The 26,098-nt window shown below is 46.8% G+C and overlaps 1 protein-coding gene across 8 annotated transcripts in view; it reads left to right on the plus strand.

Moving 5' to 3' along the window:
* Positions 1 to 26,098, plus strand: part of SFXN5 (sideroflexin 5) — a 118,014-nt gene that overhangs the window by 12,928 nt on the left and 78,988 nt on the right. For all 8 annotated transcript variants that reach the window (XM_059078887.2, XM_059078894.2, XM_067007391.1 and 5 more), the window contains exon 3: positions 11,250 to 11,327. In XM_059078887.2, coding sequence (XP_058934870.1) covers positions 11,250 to 11,327 — 78 coding nt within the window. The remainder of the gene's footprint in view (positions 1 to 11,249; positions 11,328 to 26,098) is intronic.

The raw sequence follows: 26,098 nt of genomic DNA on the forward strand, positions 1-26,098 counted from the left end.
TCTCCAGAACCCTTTGCATTCCTGTTCAGGTAACTTAAGTTTAGGGAACCCTCCCAAGATTACTCAGCTGGAAGAAGGCCTGAGCTCCCACTCTGGGTCCCCACATACGCTGAGGCAAGTCATTGAGCCTCTGAGTCAGCCCCCTGAGTAGACAGCACTTCTCTGCTCATCTTCTCTGTGCTGAGCATTGGCTTGCTTCAACTCTTGGAGGGAAAAGAAGCACACAGCCTGCTAGGTACCTGGACCTAGAACCATTCCCATTGTTCCTGGGAGAGCAGCCCAGTAATAGGCAATGTGGGAATTACCCTGATATGTGATTTCCTCCTGTATCTCAGGAAGGATGAAGGACTCAAGTATTTAACTGGCTGACTTTACCCCTGGATGTACTGCCTCTTAAGGGCAAGGCTATTGTACTTCTGGGCCCTGTCTAGATTCTCCTAAGCAGTAATCAAAGTGATTCCATAAAAATTTGGAAGAGCACCAAACTAGAGAAACTACTTACCTAGCCTAGGTTATGTGTCTTTCTTGAAAGCTCCCAAACGGTGCACAGCTAGATAGAGTTGCAACACAAATCCCAACATAAATGCCAGCTGCTTGATGGAGGAGGCAGTAAAGGCCAGTGCTTATTAAGGGTGGACTTCGAGGCACGTTGAGAGATGGTGGAGGGAGCCTTGGGAGGTCCGGAGGTTCTTCAGGGCTCCCCTGATTAACAGAAGCAGGCAGGGACTTTGGGGACGGGTGGGCAGCTGCAGAGCAGCACGCCGCCTGTGCTGCTGACAGCCCCCCCTCTCCAGTCCACCCTCCTCTCATTCCCAGACCATTTATTTTTACTGCTCTCTTCCTGTACCACATTTTTTTCTTCAACTCTTGCATTTTGAAAGGTCCCAGCATTCTTGTATATCACTAAACCATCTTTTCCCTATTTCCCCATCAGTAGATTAAAAAATCTCATACATTTTTTTATTATTAATTGAAATGTCAAGGAAACTTAACTATTTACTGACTAGGAAATAACCAGTGCAACAGAAATTTTAGAATATTTTTCAAATTTCACATGCTTCTTCCCCTCATCAAAGATTCTGATAGGCTTCCTGGAAAGAACTAGACCTCTCCCTCCTGCATCCCAGCTGGGAACTGTTTCCAATACTACTTGCTGGCCTTTTGGAAATTTTCTGCCCACAGAAAATCTTCTAGGCCCTAAAAAATCTGGAAGGGCCACGAGTGGGCCCTTCATGCCCTCCCTGGCTCTAGTCCAGGCAGGTTGCTTAGCAAAGCCATCTGCATGGAAACAGTGAGAAATTAGAGGCACCAAGAGGAAAGAATCTCTTACCTGAGCCCCTCCCCCCAAAACTATGGTGCTACCAGGAGGGCCAGTTCCCCCTCCTGCTGGGCTCAGTCCACAGACCATGGCTTATGTCTTCTAAGCACTGTTTCTCTCCCAGGGCCCTTGGCTGGTTGTCCTGGGAGGGAGCGTGGGGTGGTAGTTGCCCAGGGGGAGGAGATCTGGACAGGCCTGTTCATCTGTGAGGACGGGAGGAGAGTGGAGAACATGAGGAGGTGGCTCTGGAAGCCAGAGTGTCTTGAGGTGGAAAGATCCTGGGCAGCTTGAGCCTTCTGGTGACCCGGTTCTGAGGGACATTAGCTGAGTCAATGGATAGACTCATCTTGAGAGAGTTTTGCAGCTGTTTGTTGGCAGTTTATAACTGACCAAGCTTTAAAAGGATTCCAACCCTTGTATGTGTAATGAGGTGGAGCAAATTTTATTCACCATAATTTCTCTTAGGAAGAAGGCTGTCATTGTTCTAAGAATGTCTTGAGCAAGGCTTCAGAAAGGGAGGAGGTTGCCTGCTTGACAGAGGGGGAAGAATTGTGCTTTTTGATCCTCCCAAAGAGAGGAGAGAGAAGGAACAAGAGGGAAAAACAGTGGGAAGGAGAGTGAGTAACCATGATGAACTGAAAGGCTAGTGTCTGGGGGCCCTTTTGAGATTGGTCATACATGCTTTTGAAAGTTGCTGTCCCCTCTACCATCATTCCTGTGATATTGTCATAAAATCTGGTTCCTGAAGCCTGGTTCCTGAAGTCCAGCAAGAGTGAATTCTTTGGGGGATCTTGGGGGGCTGTGAGTCTACTGTCAGGGTGCCGTGTGTGCCGGATTGGGCCTGAGGAAGGAAACCACCAGGACCTGGCAGAAGCCCTAGATTTGTCCTTCCACATAGGTCATGGAATTAGATTTAGATCCCTAAGGGCAAGGCTGTACCAGCTGACATCTAAGTTACTTTAAATTATGAACTGAAGATGAAAGGGGTTTGCTGTTCTGAATTCAATAATTATTTAAGAGAATGAATGGTTGGCAGATTATCATTCTGAAGGACGTAGAAAACCAACTGAAACAGTGTTAATAACACCAACTGATTATTAGTATGGGTGTAGTAATCTGAAACTATTTTGGGTGTATCGTAGGACAGAATAAATCGTTATATTGATGTTGGGAACCAGGGTTCTCACCATGGGAGTAGGGAGGTACAAATATGGAGTAGGGGAAAAGACAAAAACTATGTGATATTGTATGTGAATTAGAGGTATCAATATGAACTTATGATTTATACACACACACACACACACACACACACACACACACACACACACACACACTTACATTTATATTTCTCAATTTCCTGGCTCTGTTCACTGAAAGGTCCATGATACCCCAGTAACAATGAACACACTTAGCACTCAGATCTTGGTTTCTAAATACCATTACTTACAAAAAGGACCCAGGGCTTCTTAGAGAGATGGCCAAATCCACACCCAAGGCAAAGAGACTTGCTACAGAAATTAAGAAATTGTTCATAGACTGATGGAGACACAGGAACAGGAAGCGGCTGCATCCCACTAGCCACATTTGGGACAATTCGAACATTAAGAAAAGGAAAAACAATGGATTATAATACATTGAATAATAAGAAAAAGAATCCATGAGTCCATAGTAAAACTAAAAATGTGAAAGAGGGAAGCTCATATTCACAGAAGAATGTCAGCTAATAAATGTAGAAGGAAATAAACATTGTGTAATCCTCAACAAAATAACTGATTTTGACAAGGATCATTAATGGATGCTATTTTCATAGAGTAAAAGTTGCTGGGAAACAGGATATTCTTTTGCTTTCAGGTAAGTCTCACCTCCAAATATTATTTAGCAATTACTAAGGGGAAAAGGTACCTTTACAGTGGAGAGCTTGGAGGACACCCCTTTAACCAGGTGACGAGGCAGCATCACTAACAATGAAAACAACTGATATTGTGGGCCTCTTGATGTGATGTGGGTAGTGATCTCTAAATATTAAAGTCTAAAGAAGAAAATAAAAACTGCTCATTATCTCACCTGCAAGAAATAATCACAATGAACAGTCTGGTATATGTATATGTACAAAATTAGGATGGTTTGTATAATGTGTATATAGATATAGATATAGATGTATCTATATCTCACTCTATCTCTGTACAGACAGTCCCCAACTTAAGATGGACTTTATGGTGGTGTGAAAGCGATACACATTCAGTAGAAACCATACTTCAAGTTGTGAATTTTGATCATGTCCCGGGCTAGTGATATGCGGTACAATACTCTCTCGTGTTGTTAGGCCATGGCAGCCACAGGTCCCAGTCAGCCACGTGATCACGAGGCGAAACCACCGATACACTTAGAACCATTCTGTACCCACACAGCCATTCTGTTTTTCACTCTTAGTACAGTATTCAATGAATTACATGAGATATTCATCATTTTATTATAAAGTAGCCTCTGTGTTAGATGATTTTGCCCAACTGTAGCTAATGTAAGTGTTCTGAGCACGTGTAAGGTGGGCCAAGCAAAGCTATGAGGTTCGGTGGGCTAGATGTATTAAATGCTTTTTCAACTTAAGATATGATATTTTCAGGAATTCCCTGGAGGTCCAGTGGTTAGGACTCCATGCTTCCACTGCAGGGGGCACAGGTTCGAACCCAGGTCGGGGAACTAAGATCCTGCATGCTGCGTGGCATGGCCAAAAAAAAAAAAAAGCTATTTTCGCTTATAGTGGATTTCTCGTGATGAACGCCATCATGAGTCAAGGAAGATCTGTGTGTATATTATGTATATATATGTATACATACATAAATATATATATTTAAAATCATATGTGATATATGTATACATGATATATATTGTTTTTTTCCATGTAGCTTATCATGAGCATTTTTCCTTGTCATTAAATGTTGTTTCAAAATGTGTTTAATAACTATAGTAATCCATCATGTGGCTAATTCTCTAACAATCATTTTCTCAATTGACCATTTGGGTGGTTTCAAGTCTTTTGCCATTATAAATAATATTGCAATATATATCCTTTGTACGTAAATCTCCCCATATTTCTCTTTATTTCCTTTGGATAAATTCCTGAAAGTAGAATTTCTGAATGAAAGGCATTTTAAGGCTTTTGATATATATTGCCAAATTGCCCTGTAAATTGTACCAACCTGTACCAAGATTATATCAGTTTATGCTCTCAGTAGCAGTAAGTAAGGATGTCCATTTAAATGCATTCTAGACAGCATCAGATAGTCTAATTAAAAATTTTTTTTTCTACTGCCTTTTTAAAAAAAAATTTATTTATTTATTTTTGGCTGTGTTGGGTCTTCGTTTCTGTGCGAGGGCTTTCTCTAATTGTGGCAAGCGGGGGCCACTCTTCATCGCGGTGCACGGGCCTCTCACTATCGCGGCCTCTCTTGTTGTGGAGCACAGGCTTCAGACGTGCAGGCTCAGTAGTTGTGGCTCACGGGCCCAGTTGCTCTGCGGCATGTGGGATCTTCCCAGACCAGGGCTCGAACCCGTGTCCCCTGCATTAGCAGGCAGATTCTCAACCACTGTGCCACCAGGGAAGCCCTAATTTTAAAATTTTTAATGGAATTTTTAATTTAAAAATTTCCAAATGTCAGTGCCTTTATACACTTTAGGTTTTTGCCCATCTGTATCTGTTTTTGGCATACTTATTACATTGAACACAGACTTTTTATCATCTATATCCAGGCCTGTATAATTTTGGGAAATCATGTCTTATAGTTTAAATAACCATCCCTGTTAGACTTTTAGGTCTAACAGGTAGGTTGTTTCCTACCTTTTGCTTTCCTGCATAAGATAGTCTCCGGCAAATCATTTTTCATTTCTGCTAAATTTATTTTTTAGAAAAAAATTCCCAAGAGTAGGGTATCCAGGCTGGAGATCATGATTGTTTTTATAGTTCTTGGGGTAGCTGGACAGATTTATTTTCTAAATGGCTGTACCACCTGTCATGCTGCCAGAATTATATGGGTTTACCTCACATCAGTGTCCTGAAGGTGACCAGAGGTCGGCCACAGGGAAACAGAGCTCTCCCCATGTGTCCCTGGTTTCCCCTTCCCTTGGGCCTCCCAGAGGGTAGCTCCTTCTTGGTGGGAGCCAAGAACCAGTCTCAGCACAGATAACCCCGTGGGTCCGCCGGGAGGGAAGGTGAAAGAAGGGCTTGAGAGTCTGCATGCACAGAAATCATTAGCTTTGGCCCCCAAATTCCACTACTTGGGAGCCACAAAGAAATGGTTTAAGCTGTGGTTGCAGACAAGGTAAGCATGCGCGGGCCTGCCCTTGTCAGATGCAAGACTGGCCCAGGTGAGAGCAATCAAATACTCAGCATCAGGGCAGGACATGAGGTAATCTGCAGGCCCCGCCCCCCGCCCCCGCTGCCAATTCATTCTCCCCAGACCATTGACACTCCCCTTCCTTCCTTCCTCCCTCCCCCCCCTTTTTTTTTTTAAAGTTCTGCAAGCTTTGAGTCTCCCTAACTTTTGACTGCCTGAAATGCCATGTTTCAATTGTACCACTTTCGCTAAACATGCTGTGCAATTTCTCTGTGTGCAATTTCTCCTTCCCTTTCTTACCTGGGGTGCCCGGCCCCAGTAGGCATCAGCTTTTCAGGATGCAGGCGTTGCTGTGGTTTCTCTGGGAGACCACCCCTCTCTCAGTTACGGACTGTCATGAGGACAGGAGGCTCTTCTGTGTTAATGTCTCATAGAAATGGCCCAGAGCTGGGATTGAGGGGACTTGGTGTTCCTAGGTGCCACCCACCCACTCTGTGACCCTGGGTGCCAAAATGCCCTTCCCGCTCGGGCCCCAAATGTCTCAGAGAAAGGAATGCCTACGGGATTCTGTAATATTCACACACAGGGGTATTCTCATCCACATCCTTTGTGAACTGGACATGCATGGCCTCTTGGAATCCCAGGATTCTGTAAAACCAGCATCATCATTGAGGAACTCTGGCCTGCTGCTTTGGAACCTGGATCCCTAACCCTGACCATACCCTTCACTTCTCCCCCCCAGCAGTCTCAGTCATTCCTTTTTGTTAAATGCTCATTATGTGTGGCCCTGTGCTGGTGATGGGCTGGGGTAGGTGTGTCCTGTAGTTCTGTAAAGATACCTAAAACCAGTCCCCTGCCCCCTGCACCTTGCAGTCTCTGACAGATAACATGGGCACATGCTGGTAAGTGGTCAGGGACCTCAGAGAGGTGCAAACCAAATGCTCTCTGGCTGTTCAGAGGACGGAGAGAACATTTCTGGAAGATTCCTGGAGAAGATGGCCCTGAGCCTTGAAGGATGGATGGGGATGGGGATAGACTGTTGGGGAGGAAGGATGTCCTTCTCCCCAAGGGGTGGGGGGGAACAGTATAGGCAAGATCAGGAGGTGGGAACCTGCAGGTGCCACCTGGGGAGTGGGTGCGTCCTTTATCAGAAGTGGAGGTGAAATGTTTCTGGGTGTTCCTCACATCCTGACCAGGTGCTGTCACTCCCATCGTATGTTTTAACATATTAAATATTATAATAAATATTTAAATCATTTTGACATCCTCCCTAGACAAGCATGGATTATACTCAGTCTCCATTGAGCTTGGGCATGGGCTACAGGGTACCCTCTTCCCTCAAAACTAGATTAGCTTTGCTTCTGATGACTTTCCTCATCTTTCTTTTCTGTGCCTTTCCTTCCTGTGTCCCACCATCCCCATTCCTGTCCAGCAGGGTCTCCTGCCTCTCTGCCACCACCCTAACACTCCATGCCTGCCCTTTTGCTTCTTTCTTCCCCTCAGGGCCTTGGAGTGGGACCTCTGTTCAAATTCTCTGCCCTGAAACAGACCTCCCAGGTGCCTGTTTCCTGAAGGAGTTTCCGGAGACCATGCCCCATCAAATACACGTGCTGTGACACTTTCTGGCAGTCTGGTGATGGAGTCTGGGAAGCAACATTGAGCCGTCCCTCCCCCAGCCCAGGGCTCCAGAGAAGAGCCTGCAGCCTTGTCTCCAAGCCAGCTGGGCCCCTCACCATCTTTGCATTGAGGGCCTAGCTGCCTGTTTGTTCCTGGTTGAAAAGACCTGCTACAAAGTTCACCCTGCCATTGACCTCCAGCTTTCCCCATCCCTCTCAAGCATCACAGTGCACTGGGGTGAGAGGAGGGTTTTAAAGCAAACCTATCCTTTAAGTCTCCCTGAAAACTATCCCCTTCTCTGCTGTGAGGAGTCCAGCTCCCAGGACAGCCAGCCCTCAGGGACCTCTCAAGACAAGTGACCTGGGGCCTTGCCTGTCCCACAGAGGCTCTAGGAGCCCCAACCCCTCAGCCTCTGACCTGGGGGGCCAAGCTGAGGCTTAGCAAGGCCCAGAGGCAGAAAAGCACATTCTAGCTTTCCCCAGTCCTGCATTCGCAGACTTGCCTTGAGAAACTTTGGATTTGGTTCTTTCTCAATGCATGCCAAGATCAGGGCTCTTTGGAACTTACTCCTGAGACAAGAGGCCTCCCTTTGATGACCGTGTCAAATGAGATGGAATCTGGCCAGGTTCTTAGAGGAACTCAGGAGAATCCCTGGAGTGGGAAAATAATGAGAAAGCGGGGCCATTCACCATTCAGGGTGGAAAGTAGAGCATTCATTGTCGGGGCAGAGGCTGAGGCTGGGAGGAAGCAGGCTTGGGGTGGGGAGCTGGCTGCATCACTAGGAAGTTTTGGGGGGTTACAGGGACAGCAAGGGTCTGACTAAACTCTGGGCTTGAATACTAAACCGCTCACTTTCTGTGTGACCCTAAGCAAGTTAAAACCAACAGTCAACATGAAAAACAAATGTATTAAGTCTAGAAGGAAAATCATCACTTTTGCAAGTGGTGTGTTTACAGGTGATTAAAATATTTTTGTGTGCTTTCAATTTTTCTGCCATTTTCTCTAAACAGCATGGGTTACTAGTATAACTGGCAAAACAAAAACAAAAAACACAAAGCTATCTGTACTTTGGAAACAAACAGATTCTGGGAAAGGACTCTGGAATGCAGGGATTGATATGCATATATTTGAAAGGGGAGAGGCAGTGCTTTCCAGCCGTCAGGCTACACCCAAGTGAGAAGTGTTCCTGGCCCTCTGACAGCCCGGCTGGCTTGTCTGGACTGGCAGTTAGTCCTGCTATTTCAGTACAGGAGGTGGCTGTTCATTTCCCATCCTATGTGACCACTGTCAGCCTGCTCAGCAAATGCCCCCCGGGGTGCCCTCCCTGGGGCTGCATGCTGCCTTTAGACCAGGGGCTTCTGTTGAGGTCTCTCTGTACTCCCTTCCTTAGCCAGGTTTGTCCCTTGGTCAAAGGGGAACACGGTGGCTTCCCTGGGTTTCTTCCCCCACGATGAGCATCCCTGACGCCTGGGTTCCTCATCTGACCTTGACATAGGCTGCCTTCTCTCACTGTTGTCACTGTTTATTGTTGATTTTTTGAGCTATAACCTACATTCAGGAAAATGCACAAATCTTAAGTGTATGGCCTAATGGATTTTGACATATGTTTATACCAAGTAACCACCAGTCAGATCAAGACATTGAACATTTCCATTATTCCAGAGGGTTCCCTCATGCCCTTTCCAAGTCAGTACCACCACCCCCCGCCCCACCCCAACGTAACACCATAATGACCTCTACCACCATAGCTGCATTTTGCCTGTTTTTGAATTTTATATATACTTTATTTATTTATTTATTTATTTAGGCTGCCCTGGGTCTTAGTTGCAGCACGTGGGATCTTCATAGTGGCATGTTTAGTTGTGGCATGCAGGATCTTTAGTTGCGTTGTGGCATGCGTGTGGGATCTAGTTCACCAACCAGGGATCGAACCCTGGCCCCCTGCACTGGGAGCGTGGAGTCTTCTTACCCACTGGACCACCAGGGAAGTCCCATGAATTTTATATATACTTTTCTGTGTTTACCTTCTTTTGCTTATCATTATGTGTATCAGCCTTCTATTATTATGTAACAAATCACCCCAAAATTTAGTGGCTTGAAACAACAAAAAGCAATTCTTTTCCTCACTGATCTTCAGTTTGGCCAGGGCTTAGAGGGGATGGTTTGTCTCTGCTCCATGCAGCTTCGGCTAGGGCAGCTTGACTGGGGAAGGTCCATTTCAAGATGGCTCACTTTCACGGCAGGCAAGTTGGTGCTGACCATTAGCTGGTGGCTTAACTGGAGCCCCAGGCCCTCAGTTCTTATCCATATGGGTCTCTCAGTAGTCTGACTGGGCTTCCTTACACTATGATGGCTGAGTTCCAAGAGAGTGAGCATCCCAAGAGAACAAGGTGGAAGTGCAAGGCATTTTTATGACCTAGCCTCAGAGGTCACATAGCCTCACCTTGGCTATACTCTATTGTTGAGGCAGTCATAAAGTCCTGCTCAGGATCAAGGGGAGGGGACATAGACTGTACCTCCGGATGGGGCATGTGGGAAAGTTCTAGAAGAATATGGGGGATGAGAGATATTGGGGTGCCAATCTGGAAGATTGTAACACATCCACATTGTAACATATATTTGTAGTTTGCTTTTTTAAATGCGGTATAATATTTCATTGTGTGCATAAACCACAGTTTACTTATCTAATCTACCACAGTTTACTTATCTAATCTATTACTGACATTTGAATTGTTTGCAGTTTGGGGCTGTTTGAAGAGTGCCACTATGAATATGGCAAGCCTTTCACTTACACAAGTCTTTCGGTGGATAAGGGCTGCCTTCTCTTACTGTTGCTGTCTCTTTAGCTTTTAAGATTTTTTTTTTTTTTTTTTTTTTTTTTTTTTGTGGTACGCGGGCCTATCACTGTTGTGGCCTCTCCCATTGCGGAGCACAGGCTCAGGACGCACAGACGCACAGGCTCACGGGCCATGGCTCATGGACCCAGCAGCTCAGTGGCATGTGGGATCTTCCCGGACCGGGGCATGAACCCGTGTCCCCTGCATCGGCAGGTGGATTCTCAACCACTGCGCCACCAGGGAAGCCCCTAAGATTTTAAAAATCATAACAATTCTATCCTTTTATTTTTTTCTTTCCCCATCAGTTACTGTGGCATATGTATTTTAGTATGTAAATCTCTGCTAGTGTCTTTTAAATGTTGGGGAAAAATTATATAAGTATTACATAAATATGTTCTCTTTATAAAAACATTCAATATTACAATTAAGATTAAAGTTCCTCCCGACACCGCTTGCCAAGTCTGAGCCCTTTCCTCCTACCCTGAGGTAACCCCTGTTACCAGTTTGGTGGGTCTCCTTCTAGAGCATTTTTTTTTTTTTTTTTTTGCGGGCCTCTCACTGTTGTGGCTTCTCCCATTGCGGAGCACAGGCTCCGGACGCCCAGGCTCAGCGGCCACGGCTCACGGGCCCAGCCGCTCAGCGGCACGCGGGATCCTCCCGGACCGGGGCACGAACCCGCGTCCCCCGCATCGGCAGGCGGACTCTCAACCACTGCGCCACCAGGGAAGCCCCTAGAGCATTTTTGATGCATCTTCTCACATAAGTATTCTCATAGGAAATATTGTTTTCTATGTGTGTGTGTTTTGTTTGTTTGGTACAATGAACGGCATCATACAGCTCTGCAATTTGCTTTCTCACTTAAAAAAAAATCTTGGAGATATGGCCATGTAGATCTACTTTACTTTTAAACTGTTGAATAACGTTCCATAGTATTATTATGCCACTGCCATTTAGCCATTTCCCTATGAAAGGACATTTAGGCTGTAGCCTTCTTTAATGTTTTGCGTGAGTCCCATGAACCGGAGGGCAGTCCTTGTACACTGTAAATATAGTCAGTGCTTGATCAGTACTGATGCACCCCTGCAAGGAAAGGGTTGCCGGAGCCCTGGATGTGTGTCCCTCAATGTCCCTTTTCTTTGCCTGCAGAGACGTCTCAGAGAGGCTGTGCAGCTGCTGGAAGACTACAAGCATGGGACCCTGCGTCCGGGGGTTACTAACGAGCAGGTAACTCTGCTAGAGGTGGGGAGGGAAAGGAAGGTGGCAAATTCACCACCCCCTCCCTGCAGCCAGAACCACTTCTCTTCCCTTCAGAATGCACTTCTACTGCTGCTCCATCCCTTGTGGACTTCTGGCTTTTTGGAAGGGATATTCAAGTCTCTCCTGTAACCTGGGTCTGGTAGGGAGGCTGATAAGGGCTAGAGAGGCCTAAGGCAGTAGTTTGCTGGAGCTAACGTGTGCATCTTTTCCCAATTCCACATTCAGTGACATCATAGTGATGGCTTGAAATAATCCACAATAGGAGAATTTACACCATGGAAATTGGCAAATACTATAAATCAGGACTTTTTTCTCGAAGGATCAAGTATTAAACATTTACCAGCATACCACTACCCAAAAGTTCAAATTGAGGGTGGGAAAGATTGGGGAGGATGGTGGGGAAGAGGCTAAAACACTGTAATTTCATTTTTTTTATATCATGTAGGAACTTGAATTAGAACTAATTGAAATGTTGATGGTTTTGTTTAGTTTGGGGGAAGGGTAGAGAGATGTAGTTTAGACGGCAGCTCTAGAGCTCTAGTGACTGTAGAGACAGATGGTTGATGTGCTGAAGTTTTTCTTTTTGTTCATAAGCTTTATTTTAAAATCTATTAAAAATTAATTTCACAGTTTTTTTTCAAAGTAGTCTATGTGCATAGTTCAAAAAGTCAAAGAGTACTAAAACACTTGTAAGGAAAAATAGTATGTTGCCCCATCCCTCCTCAATTCCCATTTCTATTCCCCAGAAGAAAATACTGTTAGCTGTTTCTTCAGTTAGAAACCTATATTTCAAACTAACATGCTTATCTATACCGCTATTTCTCAAGTAGTTCTTTTGTATTATCTATTATGGTAGTTGAGGATTCAGCTCTCTTATTATTCACTCCCATAAACACATTTCTCTCCCCTACCCTCATCACCCTCCCCAAATAGTTATCATAGTTTTGGGGTTTATGGATATTCAATATTCACATTATTACAATTATATGAGTAATATTACAACGTTGTTGTACATGATTATGTTTCCTCTCCTTTTTGACTTTATGTTGTACCTGGATTTAATAATTGCCTCACTTTTTCTCATTAACATAGTTTTCCTTGTACCATCTCAAATTCTTACTGCACCCTGTAGCAGCCTTTTGATATTTTCAGTGCCTCCTTTCAATCTGAAGACTCCTGTCCTTCAGTTCCATTATTTTTCTCTGAAATTTTCATTTCTGCAGCCCACCTCCCTCCAGCTCCAGGCCTTCCTTTTGGTATACACCTTCATTTTGGTGGAACACCTCTTCTGGTGGCTTCCTGAAAAAAAGGCAAATGGGAAGAAAATTTTGAATCCTTTTAGATCTGAAAAAAAGGTAATTTGTAATTGTAATTCTGCACTCAGCTTTAACTGACAGTTTGGCTGAGGAGAAAATTCCAATTTTTAGGTTGATAATCATTTTCCTTCAGAATTTTGAAGACATTGCTCTTCTGGCTTCCAGTCTAGCTGTTGAAAAAGCCAATGCTATTTTATTCCTGATTCTTTGCAAGTGACCTGTTTTCTCTCTTTTGGAATGTTTAGGATCTTCTCTTTATCTATACAGTTTATTTCTAAAATTCCACAATGCCATCTCTTTTAAAATTCATTATTTTGGGTTCCTGGTGACCTTTTTCAATCTGAAGACTCCTTTCTCTCAGTTCTGGCAACTTTTCTTATACTGTTTCTTTGATGATTTCTTCCCATTCTGGAATTCCTATTAGTCAAATATTCAACATATTAGCTTAACACTCAGATTTTCTTATCCTTTTCTTCTCTCCTATTCCTTCACTTTGTCCCTCTGCTTGGCTTTACAGGAAATTTCCTTGAGATTATATTCAACATGTCTATTGAATTTCTAACTTCAGCTAGTATAATTTTAATTTCTGAGAGCTATTTGATTGTTTCTTTTCTTTGTTCTTTTTAACAGGATCCTCTTCCTGTTTTGTAAATACAGTATCTTCTCATTGGTCTACATTCTGGAAGGCAAGTAGGGGAAGGAGGCTGGAGTCCCAATATTCACTTTGCAGATTTTCATTAATTTCCCTGCTTGTAGACTCACCTGCTCCCGCTCTCCACTGGGCTAGTGTTCCCAAGTCTGGAGTCACTTGGATTCAGTTTCTCCAGAAGGTTGATAAACTTCCTTTGTCTGGGGGATACAGGTGAGGGCGGTAAGAGTCACCTAGCTGTGTGGGGAAGGCCGAAGGGTTCTACTGCTTTGAATACAGATTTTCAACCAACTCCCTGTGTTTAGCCCTATGATTAACTCTTTGTTCCTGGGGTGCTTGGTCCCTCCAAGTCCTGAACTTTGCTGGTACCCTGGGGGTGGTGGCCTGGCTTCTTTTTATTTTAAGATTTTTTTTTTGATGTGGACCATTTTTAAAGTCTTTATTGAATTTGTTACAATATTGCTTCTGTTTTTATGTTTTGGTGTTTGGCGGCGAGGCATGTGGGATCTTAGCTCCCCGACCAGGGATCAAACCCGCCACCCCCTGCATTGGAACGTAAAGTCTTAACCACTGGACCACCAGGGAAGTCCCATGGCCCAGCTTCTTAAGTGTACCTTCTGTGGGCATTGAGGGGAGGCTTCCTCCTCTCTGCTGGATCAGTTACTAAAACTCTACTCATTCTCCATCCAAAACATGTTGCTGTCCCTCCTCTGCTGTTGTCTTCTCTTCTGTTCTGTTGGTGACTCTTTGAGACACCGCCCCTGCCTTCTAGCACCTTTAGGTACAAAGCCCAAGCTGCCACGTGACACACTAGTACCTGGTGGGGTGTTCCATAGGGTAGGTAGCTAAGCCATCAGCCCTCCCCAGTCCAGTTTGTTTCACTATGTATTTATGGAGCACCTACAGGCCAGTGTTGGTGCTAGGGCCTGGGGAGAGAGGAGGGGAGAAGCTAGAGGAGGGTCCTGCCTCGTGGACTCCCCAGAATCTAGGCAACGACAGTGAAAACACATGATGCTGTGGGAGAACGGAGGGAGGAGTAACCTGCCCAGACTAGGGGAGTCTGGAAGAGATTTCTAGCCTGAGATTTGAGGGATGAGCAGGGTCTGGTGAGGAGGAGGTGGTGGATAGGAGGAGTCCAGGTGAGGAAGCACATCATGGACACAGAGAGAATGGGGCCTCCAGAGGAAGGGACAGGCGAATGTGCTGGACTGCAGCCCACAACATGGAGGGAGGGCAGAGGTGCCAGCAGAGGCAGCCCCTTGGCCAGATGTCCTTGTGCGGGGCCCTGGAAGTGACGTGAGCCGCTGCAGTGCTGGTAAGGCAGGGTCCGTCTTCAGGTGTCTGCGCTGCCTGCTGAGTTGGGGGCAGCCGTCAGCAGGGAGGGCAGGCTGGGATCTCCCCATTCCTGAGCGTGGTGCTGCCCTCTGGCCGTGGGCACCGAGGAGCCTGGGTGGTGTGACCTGACACGCCCCCCTCTAGGCCAGAGTAGTCCTCAGACTGTGGCAGCTCCTCGTGCACGTGTCAGGGGTGGTCCAGCCTCCCGGCCCTTCCTGATCCTGTGTCTGCTCCTAGCCCAAGCTCCCCTCTAGCCTGTCTTCGCCCCTTGGGACTCCTTCCTGCTTTCAGAGTTTGGGGAATGAGGCCATGTTTCCCCTCTTTGCTCCCTTCAGTAGCTTAAAGCTGCCTGTCTTGTTTTCTGGGCCTCCTTTGTTTTCTATCCTGAAAGCCCCCATGTGCCTCCAGGGAGCTGAGGGGAGGGGAGGGGAGAGGGGAGAGGGTGGGGGGGCCCTGGCACTAGCTGTACTTCCCGGTTCTGGCTCACGCTGGTAATGCCTGCAGTGTCCATCTGGAGGCTGGGTAGAACAGTGCTCTAGGTGTGGGCCTGCTTCTCAGTCCCCCTAAGAAGCAGATTGCCCATCCCCCACCCTCCTGGCTCCCCAGAGCATTGGGATTGGGCTCTGCTGCAGATCTCACAGTGCTTTCCTCACTGGGCCTCATCTGCAGAGCCACAACCCCTCTGGCTTCCAGAGCCACAGGAAGAAAGGATGGGTGGTGACATACCAGCTCAGGATCTGGGGAAGCCTCAGCGGTCGGGAATTCATGAAGTCCCCATTCCTGGTTCAGGCTGGCCCTGCTCAAGGGTCATGCCTGTGCTGTCTGAAGAGGCCCAGGATGGTTCTTGACCTCATTGTGGAGGGCGGCCTTGTGTGTTCTTGGGCTCTGTGCCTGCCCTGATGTCCTTTTGCAGGTGTGTGAGTCAGAAGCCCGTGGCTGTGTCTTGATGCCTGTGGGCCTGTCCCAAGGTCATGGGCACCACTGGGTATCCTATGCGCTAATTTGTTATCTAACCTGCCCTCCAGTTACAACATCCCACCAGGGGGTTTGTGCAAGCAGATTGATAGTTTATTCTCCCCTGATGGCCTTGGTTAGCGGGTGACTGATATCTCCTCGAGAGACTGTTAACTTGTTGAAAGGTTGCTATACCGATGAAAAATTAGTCGTGAGGATAAAATAAAAATAAGTATAATTTACTCTTTGGGCTTGACAGGTAGAAATTTGATGGTCTAGGAACCCTAATAAGGACTGCAGCTATCAGTTAAACAACAAAGCCATAGATGAGAGCAAAAACGTAAGCCCGGGCAGCTACGTTTCTGGATGTTTGCTGTGCTGTGTGCATTTTATATGCCAGGGCCTTGCTGGAATGGTTTGACATGGATGGAGATGGATGGGGTTCAGTATGGAACGCTCCCACCGGGGTAACGAGCCACCACTCACCGCGAACTTACCAAGGGCCAGGAGCCGTGTTAATATTTACACTTTACAAGTATTATCTCAATTAATCTTCACAGAAACGCTGTTTGGTAGATACCTATATTAACCCCATTTTAAAGGTAAGAAAACTGAGACTCAGAGAGATTATATTACTTACCTCAGGTCACATAACTAGTATGTGGTGGGACAGGAACGCTGGGCCTGGAAGATCCAATGCCCACCTCTCACCCACTATCTGAAGGTGGATTTGGAAGGGAAGGTGATACTCTGGAGTGGAATGTGTATGCTAACGTGGGACGGAGTGAGCGGGTGGGGTAGGGGTGCTGTCAGAGGAGCTTGGTGTGTGTGCGTGTCTCGCAGCCCTAGTCACACCGTGCAGTTAACTCTGCCAGGCCAGGTCATGGGCATCTGCGGGGCACCTGGTACGTGAAAGGCACTGCAGCAGGTGGGCGCGGGGCAGGTCCCTGTCCTCACGCCGCCAGCTCCCACGCAGGTGCACAGGTAAGCAGATGCCTGGAGGTAGGCTGGTGGCGAGGCAGTTTGGAGTTATGCTACGGTAGTAGGAGTTCAGTGGTGAGAGACTCCTGAGAACGCAGGTGCTGAGGAAGGGCTTCATGCAGGGGAACGCAAGTGGTTGGATGTAGAACGTAGGGAGAGACCCAAGGCCTGGGAGGGATGTCCCCGTAAGTCACAGACAAAGGCCGAGAAGTAGAGAGGAGAGAGAGAGAGAGAGAGAGAGAGAGAGAGAGAGAGAGAGAGAGCGTGATGAGAGGAAGAGAGAGAGAGGGAGAGAAGTTGAGAGAGGAAGCTGGGAAGTTTCGGGCCAGGCTGTGAAAGTTTTTGAAACGCAGAGAGATGCTGGCTGTGTTGTACTGCAGCAAGGGAGGAGCAGGACAGTGGAACTGTGATCAGATCATTCTGTGCCAGGTAGATGGGGAGGGGTAATTGCCTATAAGGAAGCCAGCTTGGGAGCGACTGGGGTGGTCTGGAGTGAGGGGGCGGGTCTCTGGGGAGCCACTGTAGGTTTCTGAGTGGCTGTTCTGACCCATCATTACACATTCCCCAGAGGCTGGGAACCTGCCCACCTTACTCCGAGCCTACGCAGCACCCAGCATAGCATTTTGGTTGCTCAGAGGCCCCATGGAGATTGGATTCTGCCGGCAACCTGCCAAGAAAGGGCAGCAGAGATGTAAGAGATCCTGCCAGTCTCCTCCCCTGGCAGAGCAGAAATGGGGTCAGCTGTGTTTGGGCTTTGCTGAAAATAGAAGAGAAGATACTGGAGAGTTAAAAATACTTGCACCCTGAATCTTCTCTGGGTATCAGCAGGATTGTCAGAAGCTTGGCTGACATCCACCTCTTACCCTGACCCCTAGCCAGAGACTTCTGAGGTCCTGATCAGCACCCAGCCCCTCTGGGGCAGCTACAGGTTGGGCCTTATTGTTAGCACAAAATAGGCAAGTGATTAGTATTAGCTGAAGCATATGTATGATGTGCTAGGAGTTGTACTAGGTACTGTAGACTCATCTCTTGGCTGGGTCATTGTGGTGGCCTCCCGGGTGGTCTCCCCATTCTACCTGGGCCCCCTCTGCTCTTTCCCAATATAGTACTCGGGGTGATCTGTGAGAATATACATTACACGGTTCTCTGCTCCAGGGTTTCTCGGCCTCAGCACAATTGGCATTTGGGGCTGGATGGTTCTTTGTCGTGGGGGCTGTCCTGTGCACTGTAGGACATTTAGCAACACCCCTGGCTTCTACCCACTGGGTACCAATTAATGACAACCAGACATTTCCAGATGGCCCCTGGTGAAAAATTGCCCTCCTGTTAAGAACCACAGCTATAGTACTCAGAGTAAAAGCCACAGTCCTTAGCACAAGCTGCAACACCTCAATTCCTCTCTCATTTTGTCTCCTACTACTCTTTCCCTTATTCAGTCCACTTCAGTCACACTGGCCTCCTTGATGTCCCTCAAACATGCTTGGGAGGCCCACTCTGCCTCAGGGCCTTTGCACTGGCTGTTCTGCTGGACAGAATAATCTCCAACCAGATATCTGCATGGCTCACTCCCTCCTTCAGGTATTTCCTCCAAAGTCACCTCAATGAAAACTACCCTGACCACCTTACTATACATCATCCTACTTGAGAATTTCTCCGGGGAAAGAAAAGTCAAGGGAAGCAAAAGAAGGAGCCACTAGGGTCAGAGGCAGGACAAGAGATGGAATTTTGGGGGCCCATGGCCAGTGGGGGGGATCCAGGGACTAGAGATGCTTCTGGGGGTGGGGAGATGCAGCCTCAGTGTCTCCCCCTTCCCTCTACCACCCCAGCTCCAGCCCTGGTCTTTTCACCCCTCTCCCCTATGACAGGAGCTGTGGCCCTGGTCATGTCACTGTGTTCCTGTGTCCCCCGAGTATTCCCCATCCTTCACCCCTCCTTTTGCGAGGACCCTACTGCAATAAATTTTTTTAAAAATCCATCCTTGCTACTAGTACACACTCCCTATCCTTACCCTGTCCTACTTTCCCATGTTTCTTGAAGCCCTCATCCTTCTAACATATGAGAAAATTTACTTTTTATAGTTTTTATTGTTTGTCCACACAAGCATGTGAGCTCTACAGAAGCAGAGATTTTTGGTCTCTTTTTTCACTGATATATTCTTAGTGCCTAGAGCAGTGCCCAGCAAAAATAACAGGTGCTCAGTAAATATTTATTGGATAAATGAATTTTCTTTAATCGTCACAAGAACCTTGAAAGTAAGTATTCATATTCCTATATCACAAATGAGGAAATGGAGGCTCAGAAAGATTAAGTAAATTGCCCCAAATCACAAGTAGGAGATCTGGAATTCCAATTCCCAGAAAATGGTTTGACTGCAGGGTCTGGCCTCTTAAGAGAGAGAAGCTGTGTGTACACGGAAGTCGCGACTGCTAATGTGTGTTGTGTAGCAGAATGAGTGGGGATGTTCTTTCTCCTTTCATCTGTAGAACTGGGGAGTACCTTTGCCCCACTTAGATATGCATTTGTATCTATTACCTGGGAGTAACCATGGCAGCAAAATTAATGGTGAGGAATAATGGGATTGGCCCAAACGATAAATTATGAAGATTTCTTGTTGTTTTACGGAGGCATCCTCTGCCTTACAGAAGGATCCCCTTCAGGCTCTGTTTAATTACCTTCTGGAGGTTGTTTTAAATAGGCTCTGTCTTTGCTCCTTCAGAGGTTTGGAGAAGCATCTCGGAAGGAACCAGACTGGGGACAGGGCCTGGGCAGTGACTCCTCCATCTGGGGTCTGGGCACTAGAGGTCTCTGCCCTGAGAAGGCAGGGCTTCTCCTCCTGAAGCTTGTTTGGGGCCCGCTCTCTACCCCTCCCTTGGCTTCCACACTGGGTTTCTAATAGGTTCAGATGACAGCTCAGCTGAGACTTAGGCCATTTCTGAAATCAGCAAACTTCTACATTGTTCCAGCAACCTCTCACCCAACTATTTCCCCACACCCTCTGTGTCCTCATTCTCCAAGTTGAGAAATCAAGAAAGGTCCAATGTCTCACATCCACATTAGTTTGTCGCTGCAGCCAGTAAGTTCTAAGGGGTCAGGGCTGCACTTTTTAATGTTCAGCCAGAGGCACAGAGAGAGATGGCTGAGCCCAAAGGAGATCAGGTCACACTGAGGAATTGTACTTTAAAGTGGAACTGCTTTGGTGGGCTGACAGAAGACGCGGGGGCCTCCCCGTCCTAAATTCTCAATGTGGATGGACTGTCCATTGCATCTCCTTTGGCCTCCCATCAAATGCTTTACATTCCAGGACTATCCTTGCTTGTAACCTGTTTGCAGGGCTGGCTCATTAAACTGCAAACTAGCAACCAGCTCTTGGCTTGTGGGTGGTATCTGCTGCCATTTCTGCATCCAGCATCCGACCCATGGGTCCAGCTGGTTCCAGGGAAAAGCCCAGACCCAAAGAGTCAGACCTGAGTCCTTTTCCTGTGCTCTCTGTAAGCTGAGCCTTGCATCATCAGACGAGAAGGGACCCTGGAGGGACTAGCTTCCACCTCCTGTATGATTAAATTAAAAAAACAATGTAAGTCTAAGGAGTGAGGTGACTTGCACAGGAGGACTATGTGAGTTAGTGGCTAAGCCGGGCCCCAAATCTGCGACCCTGACTATTGTTGCTGCAGCCTGGAGATGGGATGAACCCAAATGAGATCAGGTCATGACTAGGAAGTTTAATTTAAAATGGAGCTGTCCCTCCCACCTCACCCCAAAACCTCCTGAGGTGGGAGCACTGCCAGATGCCATGAGAAGAGCCTCAATACTACTTAGTGCTCATTCCTTCCTCTCTCCGCTGGAAATGCTTCTCTGACATCATGGGAAACAGTTTCCCAAACTCCAAATGGATTACCTTAGTTAGGGTTATACTAACTGCTGTAATGAAATGATCTCAAAACACACCAGCTCAAATAAGATAGACGTTTATCTCTTCCATGTAATAGTTTGAGTTCCAGGTGGGCAGGTGGCTCTGCTCCACAGGATCATTCAGGAACCCAGGCTCCTTCCATCATGTTTCTCCACCATCTTCTTGGGTCCTCCTCTCTGCACAGCCCAGGCTGCACTGCAGCCACATCCTTGCTCTGGCTCACAGGCCGGTGACAGCAAATATAGGCCGGGAGGTGCTAGCCAGGGAAAGGCACATCTCACTTCCCCTCGGATGCCACTGGAGGACTCAGTCACATGGATAAGCCTAACTGCAAAGGAGGCTGGGAAATGTAGTGCAGCAGGTCAGCCACCTGCCCGCTACCTTTCTATTACTGTGGACGAAGGGGCATAGGTTTTGTCGGAAAGTTAACAGTCTATGCCATAGAGGTCAATAAGGGGCTTGGAAGTTGTGCCTGCTATTTCTCTTTTTCTAGTGGTTACTCTTACATTTTTAACAATCATTTTTGAGTAGGTAACATGTGAACAATCTACGGAATTCTAAAGCTATCAAAAAAGTATAGAATAAAAAATAAGTTTCCCTTTCCCTGTCTCCCAGTTTCCCACTTCTTCTTCCTAGAGTAACCATCAGTTTCTTCTGTATCCTTCCAGAGATATCTGCATACATTTATCCTTTTCCTTTAAGTGCTAATGATATAATAGTGACAACTCCAGGGACATTCAGTGGAGCATGGTTATAATAGCAAAAATTGGGACAGTCACAAAAGGACAAATATTGTATGATTCTACTTATATGAAATATCTAGAGTGGTCAAATTCACAGAGACGTAAAGTAGAATGGTAGTTGCCAGGAGCTGAGGGAAGGAGCACTGGGGTGTTAGTACTTACCGGGTACAGAGTTTCAGTTGGGGAAGATGAAAAAATTCTGGAGATAGCTGGTGGTGTACAACAATGTGAATGCATTTAATGCCACCGAACTGCCACTTAAAAATGGTTAAATGGTAAATTTAATGTTATTTATATTTTATCACCATAAAGAAAAGATGGGAAATAGTTTAAAAGTCCACCAATAGGGTGCAGTTTGCAATATATTCATTCAACGTGTCTGTTAGGAAGAATAAGACTGCTCTCCATGCTCTGATGTGGAAAGATCTCCACATATATATACTAGATGCCTAAAGGGACAGAACAGTATGCACTGGTATGCTAGCATTTAGAGATGGCACATGGGGATTCAAGAGTGGGGGTTATGGAACCGGACTGCTCGGGCTCAAATCCCAGTGCTGCCGTGGGATTTTGGGCAAATCACTAAATATCTCAGTGCCTCGGTTTCCACATCTATAAAATGGGTGATATACTAGTCCCTGCCTCATAGGGTTGTTGAGGAGATTAATAAGTTAATATGTACAAAGCCCTCAGAAAGGTGTCTGACACATAACACTTATTCACTAAATGTGACTGAATGAGTCTGTGTCCCAGGTCACGAGCTGTAGTTCTGGCTCCACCTTTGAGACCCTGGGCGTGGCTCTGAGCTTTACTTGCAAACAGATTTCTGAGTATGAGACTCAAATAGTTAATGGGACCATTGCCACTTATCTGTGACACTAGCCTGCCTGGGCGGTGTGTGGAGGTGTCATCGCGGTTGGAGAACACGCCTGTGAGCTCTGTGCTTCTGGCCTTGCCTGCTCACACCTATGCTGAACTTCTGCCTTTGCTGCCGAGCCGGTGCTGCCTGAGTCTCCATCACTGCTCTCTGGGTGGGGGCGGAGAGGCAGTCCTTTAACCTGAGGGACACAGATGCAGCTATGGATTACAAGGGCTGCTTGGCTGGACTTGGGCGGGAGGGGAGGAACAGGTGTTGGTGTTGGGGAGGAGCATCTGCTGCCCGGCTGCAAAGGGAGGTTCTGGGACCTCAGATGATGTCAGCCAAACTTCTTCCTCTTCTTGTGCCTCAGGCCTGGCTGTCACCCTGGCCGGACCAGACATCGGTGTGCTCCAGAGGGCCTCTGGAGAACAGGGGGGACACAAGTCTGGAGGCAAGGAGGCTTGGGTGCCCATCTCCATCCTGCCACGAGGCCCCTGGAACCATGACTGAGTCACTTAGTCTCTCTGAGATGAGTTGCCTTTTCTGAAAGTAGTCTACCCACCTCACAGGCATGTTGTAAGAATAAGACAATAGAGATGAAGTTATTTTGAAAAATAATTAAGTCCTTTTAAAAAATACTGCTCGGGCTTCCCTGGTGGCGCAGTGGTTGAGAGTCCGCCTGCCGATGCAGGGCACACGGGTTCATGCCCCGGTCCGGGAAGATCCCACATGCCGCGGAGCGGCTGGGCCCGTGAGCCATGGCCACTGAGCCTGCGCGTCCGGAGCCAGTGCTCCGCAACGGGAGAGGCCACAACAGTGACAGGCCCGCGTACCACAATACCGCTCATTTGACCGACTTCCCCTCTATGTTAGGCATTTATGGAACATGATCTAGGGGCCAAGTATTTCAGCTATGCATGTCTCGGTGAACCTCTGTATCGGTCGGTATAAGCCAAGTGCTGTAACAAACAACCCCTGGATTTCAGAGACTTACACAGTAAGGTCTGTTTCTCACTCGTGTCAGAGTCCAGTGCAGCTCAGGAACTTGGCACATGCCATTGTCCAGGGGCCAGGCTCCTTTTACCTTTGGCTTTACTGTCTTCTAGGGCCTCATTGTCCTCCTCTGGATCCTCTGTGGGAGGCTTTGGGGCCAAGCCTGGAAGTGGTGAACTCCACTTCCACCCACAGTCCATTAGCTAGTACCCGGACATGTGAGGCCATCTGACTGTGGGGGAGGCTGGAACGCATAGACTTAGCCGTGTGCCCAAAGTGAAATGCCAGCTGCCAGGAGCACCAAGCATAGTTCCCGCCCTGCCCTAACAACACCCCATGGTACTAATGGAGAAACTGAGGCATGGAGGCAAAGTAATTTGCCCAGGGCCACACATCCAGTAAGTGATTGGAATGCAGGCTGTCTGGTCCTAACACCTGCTCTTTACACTGTTCTTTAATGTCTTAGATCAGTGTTTTCAGCCCAGGCTGTTCGTCAGAATCATAGGGACTTTTTTCCTTTATTTATAAGAATTGTATGAAGAGACCTTGAGTTGTTTTTAAAAATAAATAGCTTTAGATTTGCTGTGTGCATGGCTCTAGGAGATGGTGGGGGCCGACACTCAAAGGCAGGCCCCTGCTCTGAGGAGCTGGGCTATGACTGTACAGGGTGAGGGGACCCGGACCCAGGAGATTCTGATTTGGGGTGGAGAGCGTGGGGTGTTAGGAGTCTGTGCCCAGGGCCTGGGGTCGCGCCTGGGATGATGCTGGGACGTGGTGAGATGCACTGCAGAAGGCACTTTCTGAGCAAAGAAAGATCAACCTTTTATCATTTTTTTTTACCTCTCTGCTGTTATGCTCTCACATACCATCTTTGGCTAACAGTGATTCTACATTTGGTTTTTCTTTCTTTAGTCCCCTCTGTTCCTCAAATATAATTAAGAAAAAAAATCTACTGCCGGGCTTCCCCGGTGGCGCAGTGGTTGAGAGTCTGCCTGCCGTTGCAGGGGACACGGTTTCATGCCCCGGTCCGGGAAGATCCCACATGCCGCGGAGCGGCTGGGCCCGTGAGCCATGGCCGCTGAGCCTGCGCGTCTGTAGCCTGTGCTCCGCAACGCGAGAGGCCACGACAGTGAGAGGCCCGCGTACCACACACACACACACACACACACACACACACACACACACACACACACACACAAAATCTACTGCCTCTAATCTTTCTGGGTCTGGAATAGCAGACAATCAAATATGTTTGAAATGTATCTAAACTCAGAGTGATTAGGCTGTGAATTAGGCTTAAGGGACCGCTGTTAGTAAAATGCATAAACTTTAATACAGATGGTCCTTGACTTACGATGACTCAACTTACAATTTATAGACTTTATGACTGTCTGAAAATGATATGTATTCAGTAGAAACTGTACTTTGAGTTGTGAATTTTGATCTTTTCCTGGCTAGTGTTACGTGGTCTGATACTCTCGTGATGCTGGGCAGGCAGCGAGCTGCATTTGTCAGTCAGCCACGAGATCGAGAGGGAAACCGCCCATACACTTAGAACCATTATGCACCCACACGACCAGTCTGTTTTTCACTTTCAGTACAGTATTCAATGAATTACATGAGATAGTCAGTACTATATTATGAAATAGCCTCTGTGTTAGATGACTTTGCCCAACTGTAGGCTAATGTAAGTGTTCTGTGCACATGTAAGGTGGGCCAGGCTAAGCTATGACGTTTGGTACTTTTGGTATGTTAAATAATTTCAACTTACAATGGGTTTTGTTGGCACATAACCCCACTGTAAGTCGAAGAAGATCTGTATATCAATTTTATAACTCTTATCGTTACCCAGTAGCATTCTGCAGCTTACTTTATATCGCAGATGACAACATTGCCGTATAAATGAAACATAACTATTCCGTTTTAGGGAATAGTTATAAACATCAATGCTGACCACGTCTCCCCTCTTACCTCATGCCCTTCTTGCTCTGTTAAAAATGCACTGGCCTTTGGCTTGCCCACAATGTAAAATTTTACTTGCCATATTTTCTTGATTCTAAAAAGGCTATTTTATCACATTTTATCATCTCTTAAATGGGATGAATCTTTTAACTGATGGACGTCTTGGCATTATGCCACTGTTTTTTAAAAAATTAATTAATTAATTAATTAATTTATGGCTGCATTGGGTTTTCGTTGCTGCATGCGGGCTTTTCTCTAGGTGCGGTGAGTGGGGGCTTTTCACTAGTTGCGGTGAGTGGGGGCTACTCTTCTGTTGCAGTGCGCGGCCTTCTCATGGCGGTGGCTTCTCTTGTTGAGGAGCACAGGCTCTAGGCACATGGGCTTCAGTAGTTATGGCACGCGGGCTCAGTAGTTGTGGCTCGTGGGCTGTAGAGCGTGGGCTCAGTAGTTGTGGCAAACGGGCTTAGTTGCTCCGTGGCATGTGAGATCTTCCCGGACCAGGGCTCAAACCCGTGTCTCCTGCATTGGCAGTCAGATTCTTAACCACTGCGCCACCAGGGAAGCCCCATAGTTTTCTTTCTTAGTGGCACATAATAGTATGTCTTAGGATCAACGATGTCTTAGAGTCAATGAAATGCAGTATTTTTATCATTTGAAGGAATTGACAAATTGTTCTCCAGCCCATCCCCACCATGCTATGCTGGAAGAGACAACCTCCTCAATCATTTGAAAGCACACAACCTTCTTATAACAATAACAAAAATAGGAATAATAATATATACAAGATTTAGCACTTGTAAAGCAACTACTATGTGTTCAGCACTGCTCCAGGCACTTTTCATATGCCTCTTCAACAATGTTAGAGCACAGCTATTATCTCCATTTTACAGATGAGGAAATTGAGGCTCAGAGGTAGAAGTGGCAAATCCAGGGATCCAGGCAGTCTGTGTAGCTCTGAAAAATTATGCTGTGCTGCCTCTAGTGATTCTGGGAGACAGCTGAAGTATCTTCATTTAAATCAGGGCTTCTTACCTGG

This window comes from Kogia breviceps, chromosome 11 (assembly GCF_026419965.1).
Source record: "Kogia breviceps isolate mKogBre1 chromosome 11, mKogBre1 haplotype 1, whole genome shotgun sequence".
Taxonomy (NCBI): domain Eukaryota; kingdom Metazoa; phylum Chordata; class Mammalia; order Artiodactyla; family Physeteridae; genus Kogia; species Kogia breviceps.